This window comes from Epinephelus lanceolatus, chromosome 16, assembly GCF_041903045.1.
Source record: "Epinephelus lanceolatus isolate andai-2023 chromosome 16, ASM4190304v1, whole genome shotgun sequence".
Classification (NCBI taxonomy): Eukaryota; Metazoa; Chordata; class Actinopteri; order Perciformes; family Serranidae; genus Epinephelus; species Epinephelus lanceolatus.
In genome coordinates this window covers 22,291,106-22,314,589 of record NC_135749.1, presented here as the reverse complement: position 1 = coordinate 22,314,589, position 23,484 = coordinate 22,291,106, and the positions used below count along the sequence as shown (strand labels likewise).

The 23,484-nt window shown below is 40.2% G+C and overlaps 3 protein-coding genes across 8 annotated transcripts in view; 2 read left to right on the top strand and 1 right to left on the bottom strand.

Moving 5' to 3' along the window:
- Positions 1 to 480: 480 nt before the first annotated feature.
- On the top strand, positions 481 to 7,278 carry krit1 (KRIT1 ankyrin repeat containing). The gene is made up of 17 exons (XM_033636361.2): positions 481 to 632; positions 2,118 to 2,287; positions 2,417 to 2,573; positions 2,792 to 2,884; positions 2,981 to 3,110; positions 3,198 to 3,441; positions 3,603 to 3,718; positions 3,914 to 4,057; positions 4,162 to 4,318; positions 4,740 to 4,847; positions 5,047 to 5,203; positions 5,449 to 5,600; positions 5,698 to 5,864; positions 6,028 to 6,115; positions 6,215 to 6,421; positions 6,739 to 6,855; positions 6,952 to 7,278. Exons 2-17 carry the CDS (start codon positions 2,186 to 2,188, stop codon positions 7,039 to 7,041), a joined length of 2,229 nt encoding a protein of 742 aa, XP_033492252.1. The 5' UTR covers positions 481 to 632; positions 2,118 to 2,185; the 3' UTR covers positions 7,042 to 7,278.
- Positions 7,279 to 10,233: 2,955 nt separating this feature from the next.
- cyp51 (cytochrome P450, family 51) lies at positions 10,234 to 16,857 on the top strand. The gene is made up of 10 exons (XM_033636504.2): positions 10,234 to 10,539; positions 10,648 to 10,746; positions 11,695 to 11,871; positions 11,969 to 12,095; positions 12,507 to 12,681; positions 12,924 to 13,043; positions 13,502 to 13,697; positions 14,376 to 14,471; positions 14,612 to 14,780; positions 14,915 to 16,857. Exons 1-10 carry the CDS (start codon positions 10,378 to 10,380, stop codon positions 15,091 to 15,093), a joined length of 1,500 nt encoding a protein of 499 aa, XP_033492395.1. The 5' UTR covers positions 10,234 to 10,377; the 3' UTR covers positions 15,094 to 16,857.
- An 806-nt stretch (positions 16,858 to 17,663) lies between these two features.
- The window catches only part of akap9 (A kinase (PRKA) anchor protein 9), an 87,304-nt gene continuing 81,483 nt past the window's right edge, over positions 17,664 to 23,484 (bottom strand). For all 6 annotated transcript variants that reach the window (XM_033637536.2, XM_033637538.2, XM_033637537.2 and 3 more), the window contains 8 exons: positions 22,505 to 22,610; positions 21,980 to 22,174; positions 21,567 to 21,770; positions 21,248 to 21,480; positions 21,020 to 21,114; positions 20,716 to 20,863; positions 20,308 to 20,438; positions 17,664 to 18,196 (listed from right to left, as the gene is read on the bottom strand). In XM_033637536.2, the coding sequence (XP_033493427.2) occupies positions 18,153 to 18,196; positions 20,308 to 20,438; positions 20,716 to 20,863; positions 21,020 to 21,114; positions 21,248 to 21,480; positions 21,567 to 21,770; positions 21,980 to 22,174; positions 22,505 to 22,610 (1,156 nt within the window). In that variant the 3' untranslated portion in view covers positions 17,664 to 18,152. The remainder of the gene's footprint in view (positions 18,197 to 20,307; positions 20,439 to 20,715; positions 20,864 to 21,019; positions 21,115 to 21,247; positions 21,481 to 21,566; positions 21,771 to 21,979; positions 22,175 to 22,504; positions 22,611 to 23,484) is intronic.

Sequence of the window (23,484 nt, the reverse complement as noted above, 5' to 3'; positions counted from 1 at the left end):
TAAATTAATAAATAATAACAATGATAAATACTAAGCAGTTTTGTAAAATGTATTTTAGACAGATGGATATAATTCCAGGGACTTTTTTGGTTAGAGTGATTTATTTTTCCTTTTTATTGACACCACTCTGTCTTTTAAATATAAAGCTAACTAGCTGCTAGCTGTAACAGTTAGCTTCATGTTCAACTGACAGGGTGGAGCAATTAAGAGGAAAAATAAATCACTCTCACTAATAATGTCCCTGTGATTATATCCATATTTCTAAAATACATTTTATATAGTAACTTAGTATTTGTCATCATTATCAGTATTATCAATCCTTGTTTTATAGGAATATAAGCAGTATTTTGAGACAGTTTTGCCGCACTGAGTCCCCCTCACCGCCAGAGTTCTCTGTTGTCCGACCGGAGCTGCTGTCATGAAACGTAACACGATTCCTCTGTTTGTCTCTGCAGCCCTGCCCCAAGTTACAGGCCTACCACTAAACATTACCTCAACCCAAATATCTGCCGTGGAAGTTTACCTGGGGCAGTATGCCGTCTGCGGACTATTAAATTTAACAAGCTGAAACTCCCTGCGAGCTGAGCGAGACTGTGTTTGGTCTGTTTGAGGAAAAAGTCACGTCGCTTTCGGTAAGTTTCAACAGCCCAGCGAGCGGAAAAGCGGTGATGATGAGTGTAGCATCCCGGCTACAGCTGCTGATACAGTCCAAAAAGTTGATCCTGTTTGTTGTGGTCGGGGAAATGTGTCGAGATTGGTTTGATCTGACAGCACGGAGTGTAGTCTTAAATACAGCGCATAATTCACTTTGTGTAATAACTGTTCTAAGACAACAGACTTTGGTTTCCGGGGCGTGACCCCCTCTGAACTCAACAAGTTGATTTTGAGCAGCTATTATTGTTGCTTGATTGTTACTATAAGTCATTGGAGAGTGGGTTAACCTGAAGTCTGCACTGCATTGCAGATAACTACGAAATCTATTGCCATAATATAGTTATAACACGCTGATAAGGCATGGTACACGCTGCTGTAAGCTTCCATGATATGTCTTATAACCACAGTCATAAGGCAACACAGGTGCATTTACTATCATATATCACAGTTGGTAGGGTTTTGTTTAAAAAGTAATAAAACTTGTAATGAATTACAATCATATGCACCTCAAACATCATCTGCTATGGTTCTTAAAAGATGCATTACAATCAAGTGGTGCAATTTTCACAAGTGAACTGACATTTTAGGAAAGAGGTGTGAAACTCATTTTAGTTCAGGGGCCACATACAGCCCAGTTTGATCTACAGTGGGTCGGACCAGAAAAACCATTACATAATAATCTATAATAACAACCCCTTCAGATTTTACCCTTTTTTTGTGTAAAGGAATTTATTCTGAAAACATTCATCCACTTACAAAAACAAATGATGAACACCCGCCAGCCATCTTATTTTATGATAGAAGTCTGATACAGAGTCTTTTGTACTGAAGCTGGTGGTTAATAATATTTTGCACAATGTTCAATATCTTTAAATCCATTTATTGTTATTTCAGAGAGCTGTATGCTGGTCAGGTTAGAGAGGCCTCTGAGGCAGCATTTTACATGAAGTATCCGCTCACTGGTTAAACCTGACACCTTTTAGCTGTCACAGGTGCATCAATATCAGGTGTGCATAGTCATCCAGTGGGCCGAATTGGACCCTTTGGTAGGCCAGTTCTGGCCCCTGGGCCATATGTTTGACATCCCTGCTCTACGGTCAATGATAAATTACCTGTTCGGCCAACACTCTGTCCTAGTTTAGAGAAGCACATCCTCACATCTGAGAAGATGATATTAGAGAATGTCTGACATTATTGCTTGAAATACGACATAAATGATAAATCAACTCTCACAATAGATGGAGTTAGATTTTGTATTGGAAAACTAATTGATTATATGTGATATGTTATATAAAGCATCAAAAAACCTTCTTGAAATATCAGCACCTTTTCGAGTGAGGTTATTGTGAGTTTGTCAGAAATGCCAGGCTTTAACCTCGAGCTAGATCTGGTCTTATCAACATAAAATTGTTATTAATCTTAGTCATGATAACATTTGCTCCCCCTGTGATCTTCTGTTTCAGGGATGCCTCTCCACAGCATTTGGCCCTTGTGTAGACGGTTTTGTCAGGACTGAGAAAGAGTCAGCAGTATGGGCAACGAGGACAGCCTCGAGGATGTGTTTGTTGCTGTCATTCGCCCAAAGAGTCAAGTCAGCCTGAGTTCAAAGGAGTACAGAGCCAAAGCCTATGAGGTAAATGTGCTGAGTCTGACAGCAGAGCGTCTTCCCGGCATCTAGACAGGCATTCAGCCAGCCAGTTCCCTACCTTTCCAGTCCTGTATTTCTAACCTAGTTTCTATGTTTCTTCTGGTCCCTGTAAAGATCCTGCTGATTGAAGTGCCTTTGGAGGGAAAGGAGAAGAAGAGAAAGAAAGTCCTCTTGGCGACAAAGATCCAAGCATCAGGAGACAAATCCAAATCCATATTGGATTATGTCGACGAGACAATCAGACCGATATCCAACAACCAAGGCTTCATAGGTGAGCGTGGGACATTTGTGACATTTGCACTCATGAATATCTCTAATTTAAGACATGCATACAGTATCACCCCTCCTGACCATTTAAAACAGTGTATCCAAGCCTTTTGCCTTTTATCTCTTTAAAGTAAAGAATATTCTTCCTCACAGACTGCACATGTGTTTGAGTTGACCTCTTAGATTGGGAACCAGGGATCTAAAAACAGTTTTGGGTTTCAGGAAAGCGTGTGGTGCACATGAAGAAATTCCCTCTAGATGGAGACAATGAAGGAAAAGAGGCCTCACTTTTTGTTGTGCCAGTCAGTGTTAAAGGTGAGCAAGAAACAAAGAATCTGTCTCTCTAAATCAGTGCCTCAAATATTGTAAAAAATAGTTATATACTATGTAATAATACATCCCCCTGAACAGATAACAGCAAGCCTGTCTATATTGCCGGGAGCCCGAGCTTCTACTGCTTCCAGGACATCATGCGGGTGTGCAGTGAGACTAGCACCCACTTCTGCTCCATCACCTCCAAGATGCTTCTGGCTTTAGACAAGTAAGAATAAATTTAAAAACATGATCTTCTTGGATGAGGCTTTGTGGAAACCGAGCTTAAACTGTATCTTGTCTTTGACCTCCGTAGATGGTTAGCAGAGCAGCACACAGTGCCTCACGCCATCCCCGCTCTGTTCAGACCAGCACCCGTTGAGCGGGTGAAGACCAATGTCAGCAACCCAGCTTACAGCAGTGAAGGCAAACTGAGTGAGGAGGGGCTGCACATGGGCTACACTGCTCTGGAGATCAAGAGCAAGATGATGTCCCTGGAGAAGGCAGACATGTGCATTCTCAACCCGCTCTACGGCTCTGATCTGCAGTACACCAACAGGGTGAGTTAACTTTGAAGATACTTCATAGTAAATGGATGGGGAGTAGACATTTTTGTCCATTGTAAGGAAGTATTTCAAACTTGGAAAATGTGGTTCTATTTGCACTGCGACCTAAATCGCCCTCCATTTGTCTTCCCTGTTCATTGGGCCAATGTCTGCAGGTGGACAAAGTAATCATCAACCCATACTTTGGGCTCGGAGCACCTGATTACTCCAAGATCCAGATCCCCAAGAGGGAGAAGTGGCAACACGGTCCTAACTGTGTGGCAGAAGACAAGTAGGAGTTATTCTTACATGAACCACTTATAACTGCTGTCATCTCCACCTGTCAACCTCTGCACCTCTTTGTGTCTCATTTCTTTGTGTCACAGGTTTGATTATGACTGTTGACTTCCTTTTTCTTCCCACCTTTCATAAGGCAGTCTTTAAAAAAGAAACGCCTTTAAAAGAATATTAACAAAATTCTCTGCAGGGAGCGCCAGTGGGTGGAGGACTTCCCCCTCCACCGCAGTGCCTGTGAAGGAGACACGGAGCTGCTGTCTAAGCTTCTGGACAGCGGCTTCTCAGTCAAGCAGCTGGACAGCGACCACTGGGCTCCCATTCATTATGCTTGCTGGTGAGTCTGATGCTCACCTCATATATCTAAAAGCTCTTATGTCCTTGGATTTTTGTTTGTTTTTAATATTGGACTGTGGTTAAGTTTTCTTTGGTTCCATCCAGGCACGGTAAAGTGGAGGCGACTAAGCTGTTACTGGAGAAAGGTAACTGTAATCCAAACTTGCTGAATGGTCAGCTCAGCTCCCCGTTGCACTTTGCAGCCAGAGGAGGCCATGCAGAGATAGTGCAACTCCTGCTGCAGCACCCTGAGATAGACCGGGTAAGAAACGTGATGTTGGTGTTGTCTTAACACTTGACTGTCTTCCTTTTTTTTTCCTAAAGCTGCAATGGATGATTTAATGGCCATTATCATTTTGATATCAAAATTTTTGATTTGATTTTTGATATCAATGTATATGTATTGATATATATACTTTTCAATTTGATTTGTAACATCAGTAAAGTGTTATATCTTAACATTATATCTATTATTTGACAAATTGAATATTTGATGTTCATTACAATGGATATATTGTAAAACTGACTGATTATATTGTAAATTTGACATATATAGTAATTGCTTTTTTCTAATTTATGAATAAAAGTTTTATGTATTATGATGCACTTTATCACATCTAGCAATACAGTTGTAGAGGAAGACGATAACCAATAAATACCGATATTGACTTTGCCATCAACAGCACATTGAAGACCAGCAGAAGAAATCACCTCTGCAGGTGTGTGAGGAGAACAAACAGAACGAATGGGAGGAGGCGGTGAAGCTTCTGCAGCAAGCCAGCAGCAAACCTGTGAGTATTTATATTGCAAACAGGAAGATCAAGTTTGTTATTAATGTATCTAAACATGATCAGCAGTTCAGTCTGCTGGTCGCAAGATGGTGCTAATGTCTCAAGCATGATCTGAGGTGCCCAGCAGATTTTATTTTTTAATTACAAAGGACTGAGCTTATTTATTTAGTTTTGCTTATGGCATGTTTGTGTTCTACAGTATGAGAAGGTGCGTATCTACCGCATGGACGGCTCTTATCGCTCTGTGGAGCTGAAGCACGGCAACAACACAACAGTGCAGCAGATCATGGAAGGCATGCGTCTTTCACAGGACACCCAGCAGTACTTCACCATCTGGATGTGCTCCGAGAACCTCCGTGAGTTCACTCATATGACACGTGCTAAAATCACTCTAAAATCATCATCATCCTGTGGCTGCAAAACCAATTGTGGCCAAACATACTGTATATCAGAAAAGTTTAATCAAATGTTGTGTGTTGCTTTTTTGTTTTTGCAACAAAATCTTTTCAAAAATTCATATCTTTCAACCTCAGAATTTCTCATCACGTAGATAATGAAACTGTAAGACTGCAGTAACATCGGTGTGCATTTTGTGTGTCAGACCTGCAGCTGAAGCCTTACCACAAGCCGCTGCAGCACCTGCGGATCTGGACAGAGATTGTGACGGACCTGACGGTGCTGGACCCTCAAAGGGAAACGCCTCAGCTCTTCCTCCGCAGGGACGTCCGGCTGCCTCTTGAAATCGAGAAGAAGGTAGTTCACTTATACACAAGAAGCTGCTTATTTATAGCCTGCATGTGAAATGTGGTAAGAGCGATTCCTCACTCTGCCTCTTACTGTTTTGTCCCAGGTGGAGGATCCTCTGGCCATCCTCATTCTGTTTGACGAGGCCCGTCACTGCCTCCTGAAGGGCTTCTTTCCTGCCCCAGACAGCAAGCTAATCACACTGGCCAGCCTCCTCCTGCAGATCATCTACGGCAGCTATGAGAGCAAGAAGCACAAGCAAGGATTCCTCAAGTAAAACTCTGTCTCACATCATATTTATGCTTAAATACATATTGCATTGACCTCTTAAATGTTAACATTACCTTTTGTATGTGATATGTCATGCTGAAGTGAATGTTTGAGGTGGTGTGTGTTTCGTAAAAAGCTGCATTTCTCTGTGTTTTCTTTTCAATAGTGAGGAAAACCTGAAATCAATTGTGCCGATATCCAAAGTGAAGAGCAAAGCGTACCACTGGACCAACAGGATTCTGCATGAATACAAAGTACGCTCAAGGTTTTCATTGTAGAAAAAACCCCTATCAGTCATCAAAAAAAATCCCATGCTGGCTTGACTGACAGGCTTTTCCCTCTTTCTCTGAAAGGCCTTGAGCACCAGTGAGGGGGTGAGTAAAGAGATGCACCACCTGCAGCGACTCTTCCTGCAGAACTGCTGGGACATCCCGACCTACGGCGCTGCCTTCTTCACAGGGCAGGTCTACACAAAGGCCAGTGCCAGCAACCACAAAGTCATCCGCGTCTACGTCGGGGTCAACACAAAGGGGCTGCACCTCATGAATATGGAGACCAAGGTATCGCCATCTTTTATTCCCTGTGTTAAAGTTCAGCTATACACCAAATGTTCCAAATGTTTATCTGCAGTTTTGCTGCACAAGCTGCTTGGACAGTTGTAATAGATGCTTTTGTAGGAAGTGAAAACAGTATATCCCATTCTCCACTTAATCCTAGATACACTGATGGATTAATCAATAAAAACTCATAATTTTTAATAATTATGTAAATAGGATTTTCTTCATTGTTTTAATCAAGCATTTGTTGTAATGTATCTCTTTTGTGCATGCTTCTTACAACCTCCGTATAATAATTTATTAAACCTCTGCACCTGCAGGTCCTTCTCATCAGTTTAGAGTATGGCACATTCATGTGGCAGCTTGGACACGCTGATCAGTACTTCCAGATACACAGTGGTGACAATAAAATGAACTTCATTGTGCACACAAAACAGGTAACTGTTCCAGGACCTTTCCTACACTATTTAAATGGTTCACATGTTTAAAGTTATGTTAAAACATAAACACTTATATTTTTTATTTCCTTACAGGCTGGCCTTATTGTGAAGCTTTTGATGAAGCTGAGTGGACAGATGACACCAAATGATAAAACTGTAACGGACAAATACGCCTACGGCTGAAAAACTGTTGATGAAACCACAGCTGCCATAAATCCCTGTGCAGGTTCTCTGACTAATTCTCATTTGACTGCAGTAATTCTGGATGAAGAGCAAAGTCTCCACAAACACCTCATTTTGTATATTATGCATACTGATCGATACCTTTCACCACTCCACATTCTGATGAGTCATATATTTTGAGTGCATGTAAATATGTTTATTTAATGTTTTGTTTTTAATAAATTGACTGATGCATAATTGAGGATGTATTATGAGTTTGTGTTGAAAAGCCTGAACCACATTATGTTTAATTAACACAATGAATAGAAAATGTTATTTTAGAGTGATTCATCTTATGGAATATCAGGCTGTTTGGAAAATTCTAACATGACCTGTAAACTAACAAACAGCTGTAAACCAAGGGAAGTGAAATAATAAGTAATCACTTTCAGAAAATCACTTTTAAGGTGATACAGAGCAGAGGTTCTCGACCTTTTTTCAACCAAGGACCCTTTACAAGATAGAGTATCTAAATGGGACCTCTGTGTCTGTCTTAGTTGTAAAATGCAGCGAGAAATGTATAAACATTTTTTTACCCTATCTCAGCAGAGAAAATCCAGCAGGTATCACTGTACCTAAACAAAATATCAAAAAGAAAAGTAATCAAGAGAAGGGCTAATTTCAGGACACACATCTCAATTGATGTGTAAATTGAAATGAATTAATCATTCTTGGAGCATACATAGGCTAAATAAAACATGGATTCTGATCATTTTTAATTATATACATTTTGTTAGAGCATAATCTTTGACAATCATTGATTAAAATGATATAACCATGAAAGAAACTGGTTGATGTTAGAAATAGGTTAGTACTTTGTCTTTTAATGTTATGGAAAAAAGCTAATGTTTCAGTACTAAACAAGATACTATAGAAATACTACATTAATAAAAAGCAATATTGGGCATATACTTTGTGTAGTAGCTTACATAATAATATAGAAAATAATTCTTATGTTGTGTGGCCTGAAAGCATCACTTTCATTATGCAATAGAGTGCTGAAGTCACGCCCCTTCCAGTGAAGCTCATGCGACCTTAGATCGTCAAAAATACACAACCACGCATTATGGGTATAAAATACTTGACTGCAAGATTAACAGTGCATCAATCTTCACAAGAAGCTTACACCCTTTAGTGGCGCTAAGCTATGAAGACCAATGCAGACAAGTAGGAAAAGAAAAAAAAAGAAAAGAAAAAAAGATCGTCAAAAATACGAATGGCAGTGAATGGGGAGAGCAATATTATCTTTTGTTCCCGTTTGAGTTGCGACATGTAATCCAAATATGTCGTTAATGAATTTAAAACATAAATTTTATGGTCAAGAAAGTCATACTTTTTGGTAATGCTGAGATATAAGCTTTTTAATTAGAAAGACTCAAGAGTACACAGGAGGAGGTCATGTATGTGACGTCATAGCTTTCGCTCGCTTCCTGCAGCTTGGCCTCCTTGCTGAAATTCCACTGTTTAATGATTAATCGATTTATGATTGAAGATGCAGGAAGCGAGCGAAAGCTATGACGTCACATACGCGACCGCCTCGTGTAGTTTTTCTAATTACGTTTTTTTCAAAAGCTTATATCTCAACAGTTCGACCACAAAGTATGACTTTCTTGACCTTAAAATTTATGTTTTAAATTCATTAACGACATATTTGGATTTCATGTCACAACTCAAACGGGAACAAAAGATAATATTTCTCTCCTCATTCACTGACATTCATATTTTTTCCGATCTAAGGTCCCATGAGCTTCACCGGAAGGGGCGTGACTTCGGCACTCTATACTTTCTCTCACCTGGCACAATCCTGGAAAAAACAGTTGGTGGGCTAGCGGACTAACGCTAGCATGCAAATTTTAGCATGCTAATGCTAGCGCACTATAGCTAGGCCACTAACTCTAGCAGCCAGAAACAAACATCTATGGCTCACTGTTCCTTTGACAATCCAAACAAATAACACATTTTCTTGTAGTGGCCTTTCTAAAGGGATTAGTACTAAGCAGGTAGCACCCTAGCTGGCTAACTGCTAGCTCACCTTTGAAAGCTAATGTCAGCATATATCCATGGTGACGAAATACTTACAATTAATCTTAAAAGCAAATATATATTTTAACGTCTGTAGTGGCAGACTAGCGTAAACTAAAGTAAAACTTTCAGGTTGGGTCTCGTCTTGTAATTTTCACCTTTCTGCACAGCCGTTATATATTTTGCAGGACACTTGCAGCAGGGCTCTCTTTGATGATATCACAAACATTGTTTGGCTGAGGCAGCTGTCCCAGAGCTATCATACAAAATGTTGTTCTCAGGACAACAACCACGTGGCAAAATCAGGACATGCCTGTGCTATACCTGTGAAATGTCACTCAACTACAAAAAGGAGCAAAACTACCACAAATCGACACAAACAACCAGAAAGGACACTAAAGTACCTAGACGACAAACTAAATTACTCCAAAGAGACACCAAACTACAGCACGGACACAAAAACCACAAAAGATGCACTACAACCACAAAGTGATGCAAAACAACAAGGAAAAGGAGGCTAAACTAGTTGGTGCAAGTGTTTTGCTCCTATGTAGGAGAGGTGGGGGGCCTTTTGCATATCTGTGCCCAGGGGCCCATTGTTTGATAATCCGCCCCTGCTTACAAACATCTAAAAATCTCAAGTTTATCAACCTTCTGCTTCTGTTGAGATAAAAATGTTTTTCTTATTAGCCACTGTGCAAATTGGAAAGGTCTTGGCATTTAAAGCGAACGTGCACTGATTACCCTCCAGTAATCACACTACCAGTGGAGTGCAACCTGCAAGCTCATTTTTTTCTATTAAATTAAAAATGTCTTGGTATGTATTATGTTTCGTATATTTCTGTGAGGCAGGAAAGAATTTAAACTTTTTCACCGCGCTCGTTTTAAGATAAAGGAAAAGGTTTAAAGCCGAATAAAATGATTTTGGTATTAAATTTCTATCAAAAATCCTTACAATCGATGGCGCAGTGTTCTCCCGGCTGGAGTGACATCATATAGCAAGACATGGGTTCAGGTACCAGTAGCCAATCACTGCGGCGGATGCTTGACAGACACGCGGTCAGCAGCCAATAGGAAGCCCCCATTGGTCAGGCGGGGGCAGGACGAGTATAGCCAGGTAGAGACTGTGGGGAGATATGACCAACTGTGTCCCAACATGAGCATCAGATGAGCTGGACATTTATATGCACTGGAAACTTTGAATTTATTTTTTTATTACAAAGCGAATTTCTCTCAGGTTGAAGTGTGTCTGTGGATCCAGCGGAGGAAGTTAAAATGTCTATTCACTTGTATCAAATGAGCAGTAAACTGCTCGGGGACACTTTGGGGAAAATGAACGACAACCTGACCTCCGTAGTTTTGGCAGCCTCTGTCATCACTCTCACTCTGGGATATATTTCTAAGCTGCTGCTCAAACAGAGCCCTGACAAAGATCTGGTAAGTTAGCCATGCATCAAATATTCAGTGCCAAAAATGGTTGTTGAAAGTCCTTATTGTCAGCTTGTATTCATCATCACCTACTGTTATCATGTGTCTTTTTTGCAGAAGTATCCACCCTTCATCCCCTCCAGCATCCCCTTCCTGGGCCATGCCATTGCATTTGGGAAAAGTCCCATTGAATTTCTTGAAAATGCATATGAAAAAGTAAGTATTGCAGAAGAACTGAGACTAATAGTTGATTAATCTGCAACTGTTTTCATAATGAATCAATTACTTAAGTAAGCTTTTATCAAAAATGCCAAAAAAAAATCACTATTCCAGGTTTTCAGATGTAAATACTGGCTGATTTTCTGTAATATTCAACTAAATATCTTTAGTTTCTGGACTGCTGGTCAGCCAAAACAAGCAATTTCAATATGTTAAAAATAAGCTTTGAGATAAATGTTTTAAACAATACAAACAAAATGACTCATCAGCTTATCAAGAAAATACTAGACAGGTAAATTAGGGAAGAAAATAATTGGTAGTTGAAGCTCAATAAGTTACAGATTGCAGGTAAGATGAAGAAAAAAAATCTTGTCTCTATCTCATGTTACCTCTCACACATGGATTTGCACACGTACACACTTGACCTTGTTCAACTTTTTTTGGACTGTGACGCCTAAACACAATGTCTACTTGCCACACCAGTATGCACATGGTGTAGGACTACTACATAAAATACAATTAAAATTAATTAGAATAAATCCTGGCCTGAAGATTTGAAGTCATCCGGTAGGGCTGCAACAAACAATTATTTTCTCGCATAATCGATTATTTGTTTGGACAATTAAATGTCAGAAAATGGTGAAAAATGCCCTGTTTTCCAAAGTCCACAACCCAAAGATATTAAGTTTACTGTCAAATATAAATATAAATCAGAAAATACTCACATTTCAAATTAATTGGAGAATTTTGACTTTTCTCTCAAAAAATTACTCAAACCGTTTAATCGATTATCAAAGTAGTTTGCAATAAATTTAATAGTTAGTTGCAGCTCTATTATTAACACAGTAGAGGATTCAAATGAACTGTCTTGCAACCCCTTAGATGTATTTTATCCCGACCCCTCAGTACTGTTTTAACATTTGCATCTCTGCTGTCCACCCCCAGTACGGCCCTGTGTTCAGTTTCACCATGGTGGGCAGTACATTCACCTACCTGCTTGGCAGCGAAGCTGCCACGCTGATGTTCAACAGCAAGAATGAGGATCTGAATGCAGAGGACGTCTACTCCAGACTGACCACTCCGGTGTTTGGCAAAGGAGTAGCCTATGATGTGCCGAATCCTGTGAGTCCACCTTAACTGTGAAATCAAGAAAGATCCCACCTAGTTAATAAATGCTAGAAAATGAATCTCAAAATGTACTTTATTCCATATGTTGCAGATCTTTTTGGAACAAAAGAAGATGTTGAAGACCGGACTGAATATTGCTCGTTTTAGGGAACACGTAAAAATCATCGAAGCCGAGACTATCGAGTATTTTCAGAGATGGGGAGACAGCGGGGAGAAAAGTAAGGTCCTTCACAAATAACTTAATTAAAACATGAATATCAGAAAATTAACACGTGATGTAATTTACTTTTAATCAGACTTCTTCGGTCACTTTTGTGGAGTATGTGAAGTCACTTAACAGCTGTATTTTGGCTGTAGTTTCCACCATTTTATGATGTATTGTGCAGCTTTATATTGAGTCCAAAACAAAACAACTTAAATGCATTACTCATAGAAAAAATATTGAGTAATACCTGATCACTGTCAGTTTTTGTTAGTGCCAATTTTGCCATTAATAGACATCCCGTGTCATATTAACACTTAAAAACAACGGAAAAATAAAGCAATATAACTATTTACAAGGCATGTCTGGTATATTGTTTGTCTAATTGATTGTTTTGCTTACTTAATGACCTATTTGCCTGTTTCAGACCTGTTTGAGGCTCTGTCTGAGCTGATCATCCTGACGGCCAGCAGCTGCCTTCATGGGAAGGAAATCCGCAGCATGCTGAATGAGCGAGTGGCCCAGCTCTACGCCGACCTGGACGGAGGATTCAGTCACGCTGCCTGGCTTCTGCCCGGCTGGCTGCCCCTGCCCAGCTTCAGGTAGGAGCACTGGAGGAGCTCAGGACACACACATCGGTAGAAAGAAAGACTCTTGAGTGCTGGCATATTACAATACAAGAGAAGCCCATAAATACTCTAACAATAATTCTAAGAAAGAGTTTACAACACTTTACATAAAACAAATTTTGTACATGTACAGTCACTTTTCCAATCCCGTCTGATTGGACTGTTTCTAGTGTGAGTAAAAATAATAACACAAATATATGTTTATTTTTTGTTAGGAAAAGGGACAGAGCTCACACAGAGATCAAGAACATCTTCTTCAAGGTGATTCAGAAGCGCCGGCAGTCTGGAGAGAAAGTGGACGACATCCTGCAGACGCTCGTCGATGCCACCTACAAGTAAGAGAGCTTTAATGTGCGGGACAAAACATGTAAGCTCATGCTGCTGGATCATATTTAACTGGACCATTAGATACACTTAGACATGTTATCATGTTCTCCAAAGACTAAATAATAAAGAAAACAGATGATGGTAGAATTTTAGAGGAGCTTAAGATCCTGAAATAAACTGAAAATTTTCTAAATCATAGAGTTCTTACTAGAAAACAGTAAAAGTAAATATATACCTCACATAATAACAGCAGTTTTAATTTATTTAAAACTATATCCCAGGGGTAACTGAGCCGAAGAGATTAGACATGAAGACATCGTTTATATCGTCAGTGATGTTGCTACAAGAAAATCACCATAAAGTCTGAAGAGGTGTCCGTAGGAAGCTGTCTCCTAAAACATTTAAAATATCGTTATGGCCCTTTAAATCCTCTTCAGTTGTAAAAATGACACTCTTTCCCCTTCAGAGACGGACGACCCCTGAACGATAATGAGATTGCAGGGATGCTGATTGGTCTCCTCTTGGCGGGTCAGCACACGTCCTCCACCACCAGCGCCTGGATGGGTTTCTTCATGGCCAGAGACAAAGCTCTGCAGGAGCGCTGCTATGCCGAGCAGAGGGCTGTGTGTGGAGAAGAGCTGCCTCCACTTGACTTTGATCAGGTGAGGCTGGATGCAGTGTTGATGCAAAGATTTTATAGTATGAGTATATTAGTGATAATAAAGTTTATTTGTATAGTACTGATCACAACCATTGTTACCAAGTGCTTTATACATGAAACACAACAAATAAAGACACTGTTAATGTTTGACTAACCAGGCAAGCACAAGGAAAAATTTAAGAACAATAAATATCATGAGTAAAACACCAAAGAAAATGTAAAACCAGTGGGTGAATGTTAAGTGTAATAGAGCAATTCAAGGTGGTGTAACTCAATAGTTTTGAATAAACCTAAAAACTTAAAGGAGAAGTTACCAGAAATCCTTTTGATCAAGATAAGTCCTCAAAAGCGATCTAAAAGAAGACACAGATGTAGCAAGCTGGAGTTCCTCAGGCAGGTCGTTCCACTGATGAGAAGCCCTGACCGCAAATGCCCTGTCCCATTTAGTTTTTAAGCGTGAGGTGGGAACAGTCATGACAGTACTACAAGGTGCTCCCCCTCCTGGTTGTACTCATTTATAGCAATAACAAACATTTAAATGTGCGATGTGATCATGAAACAGTTTACAGCCAACTGTGAAATACAGATAGGCTTCAAATATTTTCTTTTGTTGGTGTAAGTAATGGTTGCTCTGGGCCACAGTTAAATATTCCTAATATTGTGCTGATGTCGTCCTCAGCTGAAAGATCTCAGCTTGTTGGAACGCTGCTTGAAGGAAACCCTGCGTCTCCGCCCACCCATCATGACCATGATGAGGATGGCTCGCTCCCCTCAGGTAAGAGCACCTGTCTAGTCCTTTTGGTATTTCTTTCAAGTGTTTGACATCAGCAAAAATAAACTTTCCCCTTTTAATTTTAATGCTCCATTTCTCAGCACAGTGTAGCAGAAACAGTTTTTCCTCCATTGTGTTCTCAGACTGCAGCAGGATACACCATCCCTGTGGGGCACCAGGTCTGCGTCTCTCCGACTGTCAACCACCGTCTGCGCGACACCTGGGTGGAGAGGATGGAGTTCAACCCTGACCGCTACCTCAACGACAACCCCGCTGCAGGGGAGAAGTTCGCCTACGTGCCATTTGGAGCTGGTAAGAAAAATCAATTATTCTCTTTTCAATATTAGTTTCAGCTTTAAAACTGAGTGTACAAAAATTTAAATTATGTACAAAAACTAGCAAAAGAAATCCAAATCCAAACTGTCCCTTTGCCGTCTGCTCCTCAGGCCGCCATCGCTGCATTGGAGAGAACTTCGCCTACGTCCAGATCAAAACCATCTGGTCCACTTTACTGCGCATGTACGACTTTGACTTGGTGGATGGATATTTCCCCACAATCAACTACACCACAATGATTCACACCCCTCACAACCCCGTCATCCGATACAAGAGGAGGAAACAATGAGAGGAGCGCAGCAGAGACAGGAGGAAACAGTCCAACATCCTAAGTGTGTGAAGCGAACCTGTAACTTCCTGGGACTTGAATTTAGGAACATTTACATGAACGCACTTTGATTTGCCTGAATGTCCAGCTGTTTAGTTTTTGTGCTTCTTTCAGCCCTTTCTTTCTTCTGTCAGTAATAACATCAGCATTTTTTGGACTTGTGTTTGCAGAGATTTTCACACTGACTGTTTTACTCTGACTTCAACACAGATTCTAATGTTCACAATGTGAATTCTTAAAAACAGAAATGCTCAGTTAACACAGTGCCTCGATGGAGGAGAAAGGCTTGTGGCCTTTGCATGTTTTATTCAGTGGCTAACTGCAAGCAGAGGCTCTTACTTTAGACCATATTACAGATTTGGGTGGGAGGAGGAAATGAAACTGCAGCCTTTATTGCATTAAGAAACAAAAATGGTGCCGCCATGACATGCAGATCTGCAAGCATGACCACAGTATATGTCTGGATATGTTTCCCAAACTATTAGAATTATGTCAAAATATGGCTGTGCTGTGCCGAAACCTCATCGTCTCAGCTGTGCATTTATTAGGTACTTCCAAACCGGAATATTTCACATGCTTGATACGCATTTGTGAAAACCAGGAAATACCATGCACATATTTATAACTTTCAAATGCTGAGACTGAAATAACACTATCAACATGTCAGCTTGTTAACAAAGAAAGTTGTCGCAAGGAAGAAATTTTTTCCTGAGTCAAATTTAAATCTGCATTCTGAAAAAAACCCTAATTTTACAAGCCAGTATGATTTAGTAACTTAATATTTACACACATGATGTTACTAGTCTAGCGGCTCCCCTATGAAACCACTGAGTGCTTCATAACGACTGCTTTGAGCAGCTACATGTGTAGGCTACCCATATGATTATGTGGATTGTGACATGGAGTCATCATATTTCTACAATTGTTTTGTCAGTAGTAGACTTTACCACCATCTACTGGACTTAAAGATGTAAGGCATTTATGCCCTGTCTCCGATGTTAACTAAAGTGAAGAATAATTTGTGTATCTGCTCAGATAGTCAGATCCACTCCAAAATTGTATGTGTTCTTCCCAAGTGGCAACCTCCAAGGCTGAAAAATGGAGCCAGCGTGGAAGTACCAAAAACTGCAGCTCATTAAATGGCCACTGGCTGAGGCTGGCTCCAAAAGCAAGTCAATCCCCGTGGATGTTAAAATGTCCAACTTTACAGCAGATATAATCTCTACAGCTAATTTCAAGATTCATGACAACTGCACGGGTGGTGAATTTTTATGTAACTCACCTCTTATTTTATTAAGGCTTCAAGTTACACATAATTAAGGGTGTGGCTGCTTCAGTGACAAGCTGGCTGTGAGGCGACACTATAGTCTATGAGTCAGCTCCACCCTTTCGTCCAAATTTGGTCACTTTTGGCTCCAGAAGACCAAGATGATGCTGGCAAAAATACTGAACTTGAGTCAAAACCAACAAGTGCCTCTATCCATTATTTTTATATAGTCTGTGGTTCTTCCTCGGCCCATGTTACACCCTTCCACCAAGTTTCATGAAAATCAGGCCCCTAGTTTTTCTGTAATCCTGCTGACAGACAAATTAACCTGAAAACAACCTGCTTGGTGGAAATAATGACATAAAGAGCAAAATAGCACTGTGAATGAGCTGCTGGGGGATGTTGCCATGTGGTCACAGATTGTTTTCCTTCAAAAATGCAAAAAATAAACACCAAAATATAAATAGGAAATGCCACATTTGAGGAGATAAACTGTTATTCTTGCCCTCACCTGAAATTTGAATGAGGTGCTTTTAAAAAAGTGACCTGTACTGATCTAAACGGACCTCGTTTAGTTAATGAGCACTGACTATCTTTAGTGTAAACATTAAGTTACAATGTCTCATTGCCCAAGCTGTGTTGTGTCTAGGACTAGACTTAGACTCTGTAACATGTCTTCTCATTACAGAAAATATTGTCCTCATCGTGGAATATTTGATTTTAATCTTATTGTGAATTTTGGTTCTGAAAAAAAGTTTAATTCCTTCTTTCAATAAAGAAAGTTTAAAAATAAGCTCCCACACTGTTGGCACTTGATGCTTAATGTATTGAATAACTGTGCTCTGGTACAGCATCCCTCATCTTTTACTCCAGAAGTTCCCAACCTGGAGGTCCCGACCCCCACTAGGGGTCGTCAAAGCTTCATGGGGGGATCACAAGACCTTCTCAATTGTAAGGGTTGTTAAAAAGCTTTTAAAAAATATACAGCAGGCCTTTATCTCATCTTTTTTTTTTCACTTCTGCGAAGAATAGTTCAATCAGGAGAGACTTGTTATTTAAAGTGAAAAGAATATTTATTAAATGTGCACATAAGAATGAAAAATATGGAAAGTCTTAGGTGATTAGACCCCATAGAGATAGTATGATTTCAGGAGGGTGATGAATCCATAGTCAAACAGGCTGGTTATAGAAAAATCCCTAAAGGAAAAACGTTCGTAACCACAATCTATTCAGTGGAAAACAAGAAATGAAACATACACAACTCTTTCAAATAATGTAGTCCTCTTTATTTCAGTTTTTGACAAAATACCCAGAAAATTCAAAGCTCCTACGTTTTACAAAAATACGTTCTCTACAAATGTCCTCTGTAGTCTGTCTGGCCTAAACAAAACACAGTGTAGTGTAGAATATCCAGCAGCAGCCTCCTTAACAATAAACCCAAACACTCTCTACATAACGCTCCACCCATTCAACGCAAACATATAAATTAATCACAAGGTCTTAAATTAGCATTAGACAAATATACATGATTGTAGTTCATCCACAACAAAGAGGCAGATTCATTTACAAACATAGCTGTTTTTCAAGTGCTGGCGACAAAAAGCCTGGATACAACATGTCGTACGCTATTAAAAAAATGTGTTTTGGTCCACATGGAGAGATACAGTCCACACCAGAATGATAGAAAACAGCAGAGCGCTCAGCACGAGAAAAGGCAACTGAGTTTCTTCAAGCCAAAGTTACTTGACAGCGTCTATCTTCTCAAGCCAAAGTGCAATTGAGCATATGAAGAAACACCTGCGGAGGGGAAAAAAAAGTTAAGACAATTTGTCAGCTGCTTTATTTTACTGAAATCAAAGGAGTTCCTGTACGTCTGTTCTTAAAGTTTCTCTATAACCATTCATCCAACTGATCTCACACTTGGCAGATGTATTGCTGAGGACCCAGGGATGTGCAGTGTCCAGAGCTCTTGAAATCTACAACATGTGTGTGTACTGAGAGGGGGACCCCTATTAACCGTTACACCTCTTAACAGCATGCTTGGTGCAGCTCACTGTCCATCACTTGCTACAGTACGTTCAAGAGCAGATGGGAACAGAGGGATCAGAGATGTTACATCGTAACAAACTCAGACATTTCATGCAGCGATGCAACTTTCGGAATGAATGTATTTGTTCCCAGAAAACAGTCTTAATTGAGAGGACTATAAAATGTTCATGAGAGCTTTTGCACCAAAACTGAGGCATAGCTAGCATTTCTAGCGGATGCAGCTATATTATGGCAGGTTTATTGCTCAGGACACTCGGAAATCGCAGCACACACATACAGTACAGGCCAAAAGTTTGGACACACCTTCTCATTCAATGCGTTTTCTTTATTTTCATGACTATTTACATTGTAGATTTTCACTGAAGGCATCAAAACTATGAATGAACACATGTGGAGTTATGTACTTAACAAAAAAAGGTGAAATAACTGAAAACATGTTTTATATTCTAGTTTCTTCAAAATAGCCACCCTTTGCTCTGATTACTGCTTTGCACACTCTTGGCATTCTCTCGATGACCTTCAAGAGGTAGTCACCTGAAATGGTTTCCACTTCACAGGTGTGCCTTATCAGGGTTAATTAGTGGAATTTCTTGCTTTATCAATGGGGTTGGGACCATCAGTTGTGTTGTGCAGAAGTCAGGTTAATACACAGCCGACAGCCCTATTGGACAACTGTTAAAATTCATATTATGGCAAGAACCAATCAGCTAACTAAAGAAAAACGAGTGGCCATCATTACTTTAAGAAATGAAGGTCAGTCAGTCTGGAAAATTGCAAAAACTTTAAATGTGTCCCCAAGTGGAGTCGCAAAAACCATCAAGCGCTACAACGAAACTGGCACAAGAAATTCCACTAATTAACCCTGATAAGGCACACCTGTGAAGTGGAAACCATTTCAGGTGACTACCTCTTGAAGGTCATCGAGAGAATGCCAAGAGTGTGCAAAGCAGTAATCAGAGCAAAGGGTGGCTATTTTGAAGAAACTAGAATATAAAACATGTTTTCAGTTATTTCACCTTTTTTTGTTAAGTACATAACTCCACATGTGTTCATTCATAGTTTTGATGCCTTCAGTGAGAATCTACAATGTAAATAGTCATGAAAATAAAGAAAACGCATTGAATGAGAAGGTGTGTCCAAACTTTTGGCCTGTACTGTAGCTGGAATGTTGGGGTACTGATTATGAAGCAAACCACATCCTGATAAAAGTTAAATTCCATGCAAACCATTTCCAAATTGCAACTTCAGTCCCCTGCACAGTCATTTAGGGATAGTGTACATATATGTTTATGGTGTAAAACATGGCTATGATCATCATTTTAATGAGGGTCCATAGAAACCACCATTTGAATTTAACACTGATGTGTTGTGACTCTTGCCGTCAGTCTTCAAATTAGCAGAAATATGACATTTTTGTTTGTGAGGATGTATACATACAGTATAAATACCTTTACACTTTCTTTCCATGGCATGACATTAAAATGCCAAGTTAGTCGACATTTACAATTTTTTTTAGTGTCTTCTTACAGTGTTTTGCTGATTTGAACCACTAAAATGTTTGCATGTAGTGTGTTCAGACTGGAAAAGAAACAAAACTACGCATACTCTCACTCATGACTGGAGGCGTGTGTTCAGTGACTTTTTTCTGTACCACTGTGTGCAAGTTGTTAATAAAAATAAGAAAAAATATCCTATTTTCTGTGCCTAGGACTGATTTTTCTTTTTGCTGTGGTACTAAAAGAGGTATCCAGTATTGTTTTTCATACTAGTATTGTATCATAAAATTCTGGTATCATCCCTAGTAAAGTGTGTACACTAGTATGAAGTACTTCTGGGACTTAGCTGACTGTGTGTGTTACCTGAAGTCACACTCCCCAGCCTCCTCTGCAGTGCCTCCAGTCTGGAGATGTAGTCAGTGAGCGCTCGGTCGGGGTCGTAGTTCTGCAGGTGTGAACAGGTGAGAGCTCCGTGGTCTCCGGCGATGTGAAACCTACACCACACGAAAACAACTGACATTAACCTTTCAGCCACAGAGCTGACACATCATGACACTAGAGACAGATTCTTTCTATAAAATATCAAGTTAATGTCTTCTTATCTTTTTATGTCAGTAGAATGTAACATAAATAAGTCTGGGCTGATATCTTGTGATGATCATTATCTTTGGCATTTTATAGATCGATCTCAACAGACTATTTGGGAAAAGAACTGTTATATCAATTAATAATAACAGTGATTGTTAGTTGAAGTCCCATTTGATATTGCACCTGTGTTGTGTGGAGGAGACAGCTGATCTCGGGGATTCACGTCCACTTCGACCCCTGCCGCCGGAGACCCCTCCTCCTCCGCTTCCTCTTTCTCTGTACATCTCTACGCTGCCCGGGTGAAGATACGGTGAGTCTCTCACATCTGTACCTGAGAGAGAGGAATAAAAATGTTGTTAAAAGAGCTTAAAATACCTTGTGCACAGTCGTGTTTCTTTCTTGGGTGCCAGCTGGTGCAAGGTTAACCACAGTATCCCAAAAGAAAATCAAAATCAAAAGTCTAAAAGACATGATGTGTTTTGGTTACCTAACATCTGTCCTGCTCCATTCTTGTTGACGCTGCAGGAGTTTGTGGAGCTCATCCCCGTCGCCTTGTGCCATCGCTTCACTAGGAAACGCATTCTAAAATGGAAAATATTTCGGTTTTAGTTTTATAAAATAAATAGTTATCTCTGTGATTGCATATACATCTGTTGTTAACATGAGGAAGATAGCACTGGCCAAAACAAACCCTCCAACACAGACAGCTGCCTACCTGGAGAGGGCGATTGAGACTCGGACGGCAGAGCGGAAGCGCATCAGCCCCCGGCGGCGCTGGCTGAGGGACTCCATGCTGGGGAGAGATGGCCGGCTGCCCATCCTGGAGAGGAGCGACAGCGTGGCTTCCTCACACTCCTGGAAGCCGCCCAGCAGTAACAGCAGATACTTCTTCTGGTAGATCAGCGCTTTGCGGAAGCTTTCTGACCTCAAGTACTTTCCGTACATCCTCTGGAGGAAAAGTAAAATGATTACTACCCTTAACTTACTACGATTACTCCTTAATTATGGTGACATATCATTTGTTTTTAGCTGACCTTCAGTGCAGCATTGTCAGCCTCAGGTCCCGTTATCTCTCGCAGGGTGTCGGTCCTGATCTCCCCCCGGAGTCGGGCCACCTGGGCCTGGGCCAAGAGTAAAGCTTTCTCCAGGCGGAGCTTCTCTCTCGTCCAAGCCTCCCGCTCCTGGGAGAGTATCATACCTGCCGAATCCGTCTTGGACACTCCTCTCCTGCTGCTGAACTGCAGGGAGAAATTAATGTAATTTAGTCAAAGTCTTCTGCATGAAATGACAACAGACAACCAAATCAAAGTTTATATTTGAGCTTCCCACATATGAGGCACTTCTAGTATCTTATATTATCTCATAGTTTTGGCTGCCACATCTCTGGTCCACAATAAGACTGATATCAGTGTCAGCAAAGTGTTGTAATATGTCCTCGTGTACTCACACTGTCACCTGATCCCGGTCCAGCCTGCCGGTAGCGTCGGAGCTCCTCTTCCAAACGGAGCGTGTGGTTCCTCAGATCGTTCTTCTCCTCGGTCAGACGGCTGACGAAACCTGTCAGCTCGGCGTTCTGTCTCAGCAGTCGCTCCGTCAGGTTGTTGGAGGAGCTGGAGGAGCCTCCTGCCAGCAGGGACACACTCTGTGGGAAAACAGCAACAACAGCAGTCACAACCATGTGTGATCACATTAGGAGCTCCACAGATTACAAACATTTGGAAAAATAAACAAACAATTGATTTGCGCTCATCAGGAAAGTGCAATTTCTGATTTTGATCCACATTCTTTTCATGAGAAGAGGAAGTAAACATTTTATTGATTGTTTTATATAGCATTTGGACAGATATCATAACACTGTGTCGTCAATTAATTTTATTTCTTTACTTGTTGAATTGTACCGTTCTGTCTGCAAGAAATTAAATAAAAAGACATGTAAAAAATAACTGAAGGAGTTTAAAAAACATTTTCTGACCTCGGGGACGGAGGGTAGACCTGGGGACTGCTGCAGCATCATGATGACCTCGTCAACATTGGACTGCACCCAGGATAGCTCTTCACTGTCGACCTCTGCAGTCAGCCTGCACACAGCATGTACAACTCACAATCAGTTCATTCCTGTAAGGTTACTGGGTTATGTCCACACCAATGTTTTCCTTTTTAAAATGCAGCTATTGCTACATTTACACCTAATGTCCATAATACGTTGATGTGAAGATCACCCCTAAAATGGTGACCTTCAAAAATGCTGCTGACCCTGTTTTATTTTTTGACGCTCCAGGGTTGTGTTTTAGCCTGTACAGACGGAAACTGGAAATGATGACGCAGACAACAATGCTCCTGTCCTGATAGGATCTTATCAGAGATGGTGTGTCAAGCCCAAACATTTAAGCTAGGCCTACTTACTTTTTATGATTCAACCTTCTTGTGTGGGTAAGCTTACTCATTTCCTGACTGCCTTATACTCATGTGTTAGTTTTATAACAGTTCCAATTCAATGTTGCTCAAAGCAAAGAAATCTCTGGTCTTAATTTTTGCAATCTCCATAGTTTTTCCTGTAACTAAGCAACCAATCTGCTTCCTGTTTACAACAGCATGCACATGCCCATTGTACATGAATGGTCACATGATATGCATATTCAGGTGTGTTAGTATGAACAGAGATTACCTCTAAAATTGTGTTGCAACGCTCGTGTATGGAGATTGTATGAAATTGCTGTTTTAAAATGCAGTTGTAAAATTGAAAAGTATTAATTTTTTTTTACTTCAATTACGTAGCTTAGTGTATTTCTTCCTGCCAAATACTTACTAATTTATTTTATGATTTTATATTATTATTTTTTGTATTTTATTATGTGTTTTATGATTTTATTTATTTATCTTTTTTTTTTTTTTTTTTTACCTATAAGTTTTCTCATGGGTTGAAATATGTTAATTTATCATACCAATAGGATC

Coding starts and splice junctions, on each gene's coding strand:
- krit1 (XM_033636361.2), top strand. CDS start 2,186: ATGGGCAACGAGGACAGCCTCGAGGATGTGTTTGTTGCTGTCATTCGC. Junction 4,848..5,046: donor AGCAAGCCAGCAGCAAACCT/GTGAGTATTTAT, acceptor TGTGTTCTACAG/TATGAGAAGGTGCGTATCTA. Junction 5,204..5,448: donor GATGTGCTCCGAGAACCTCC/GTGAGTTCACTC, acceptor TTTGTGTGTCAG/ACCTGCAGCTGAAGCCTTAC.
- cyp51 (XM_033636504.2), top strand. CDS start 10,378: ATGTCTATTCACTTGTATCAAATGAGCAGTAAACTGCTCGGGGACACT. Junction 10,747..11,694: donor TTGAAAATGCATATGAAAAA/GTAAGTATTGCA, acceptor GTCCACCCCCAG/TACGGCCCTGTGTTCAGTTT. Junction 14,472..14,611: donor GGATGGCTCGCTCCCCTCAG/GTAAGAGCACCT, acceptor TTGTGTTCTCAG/ACTGCAGCAGGATACACCAT.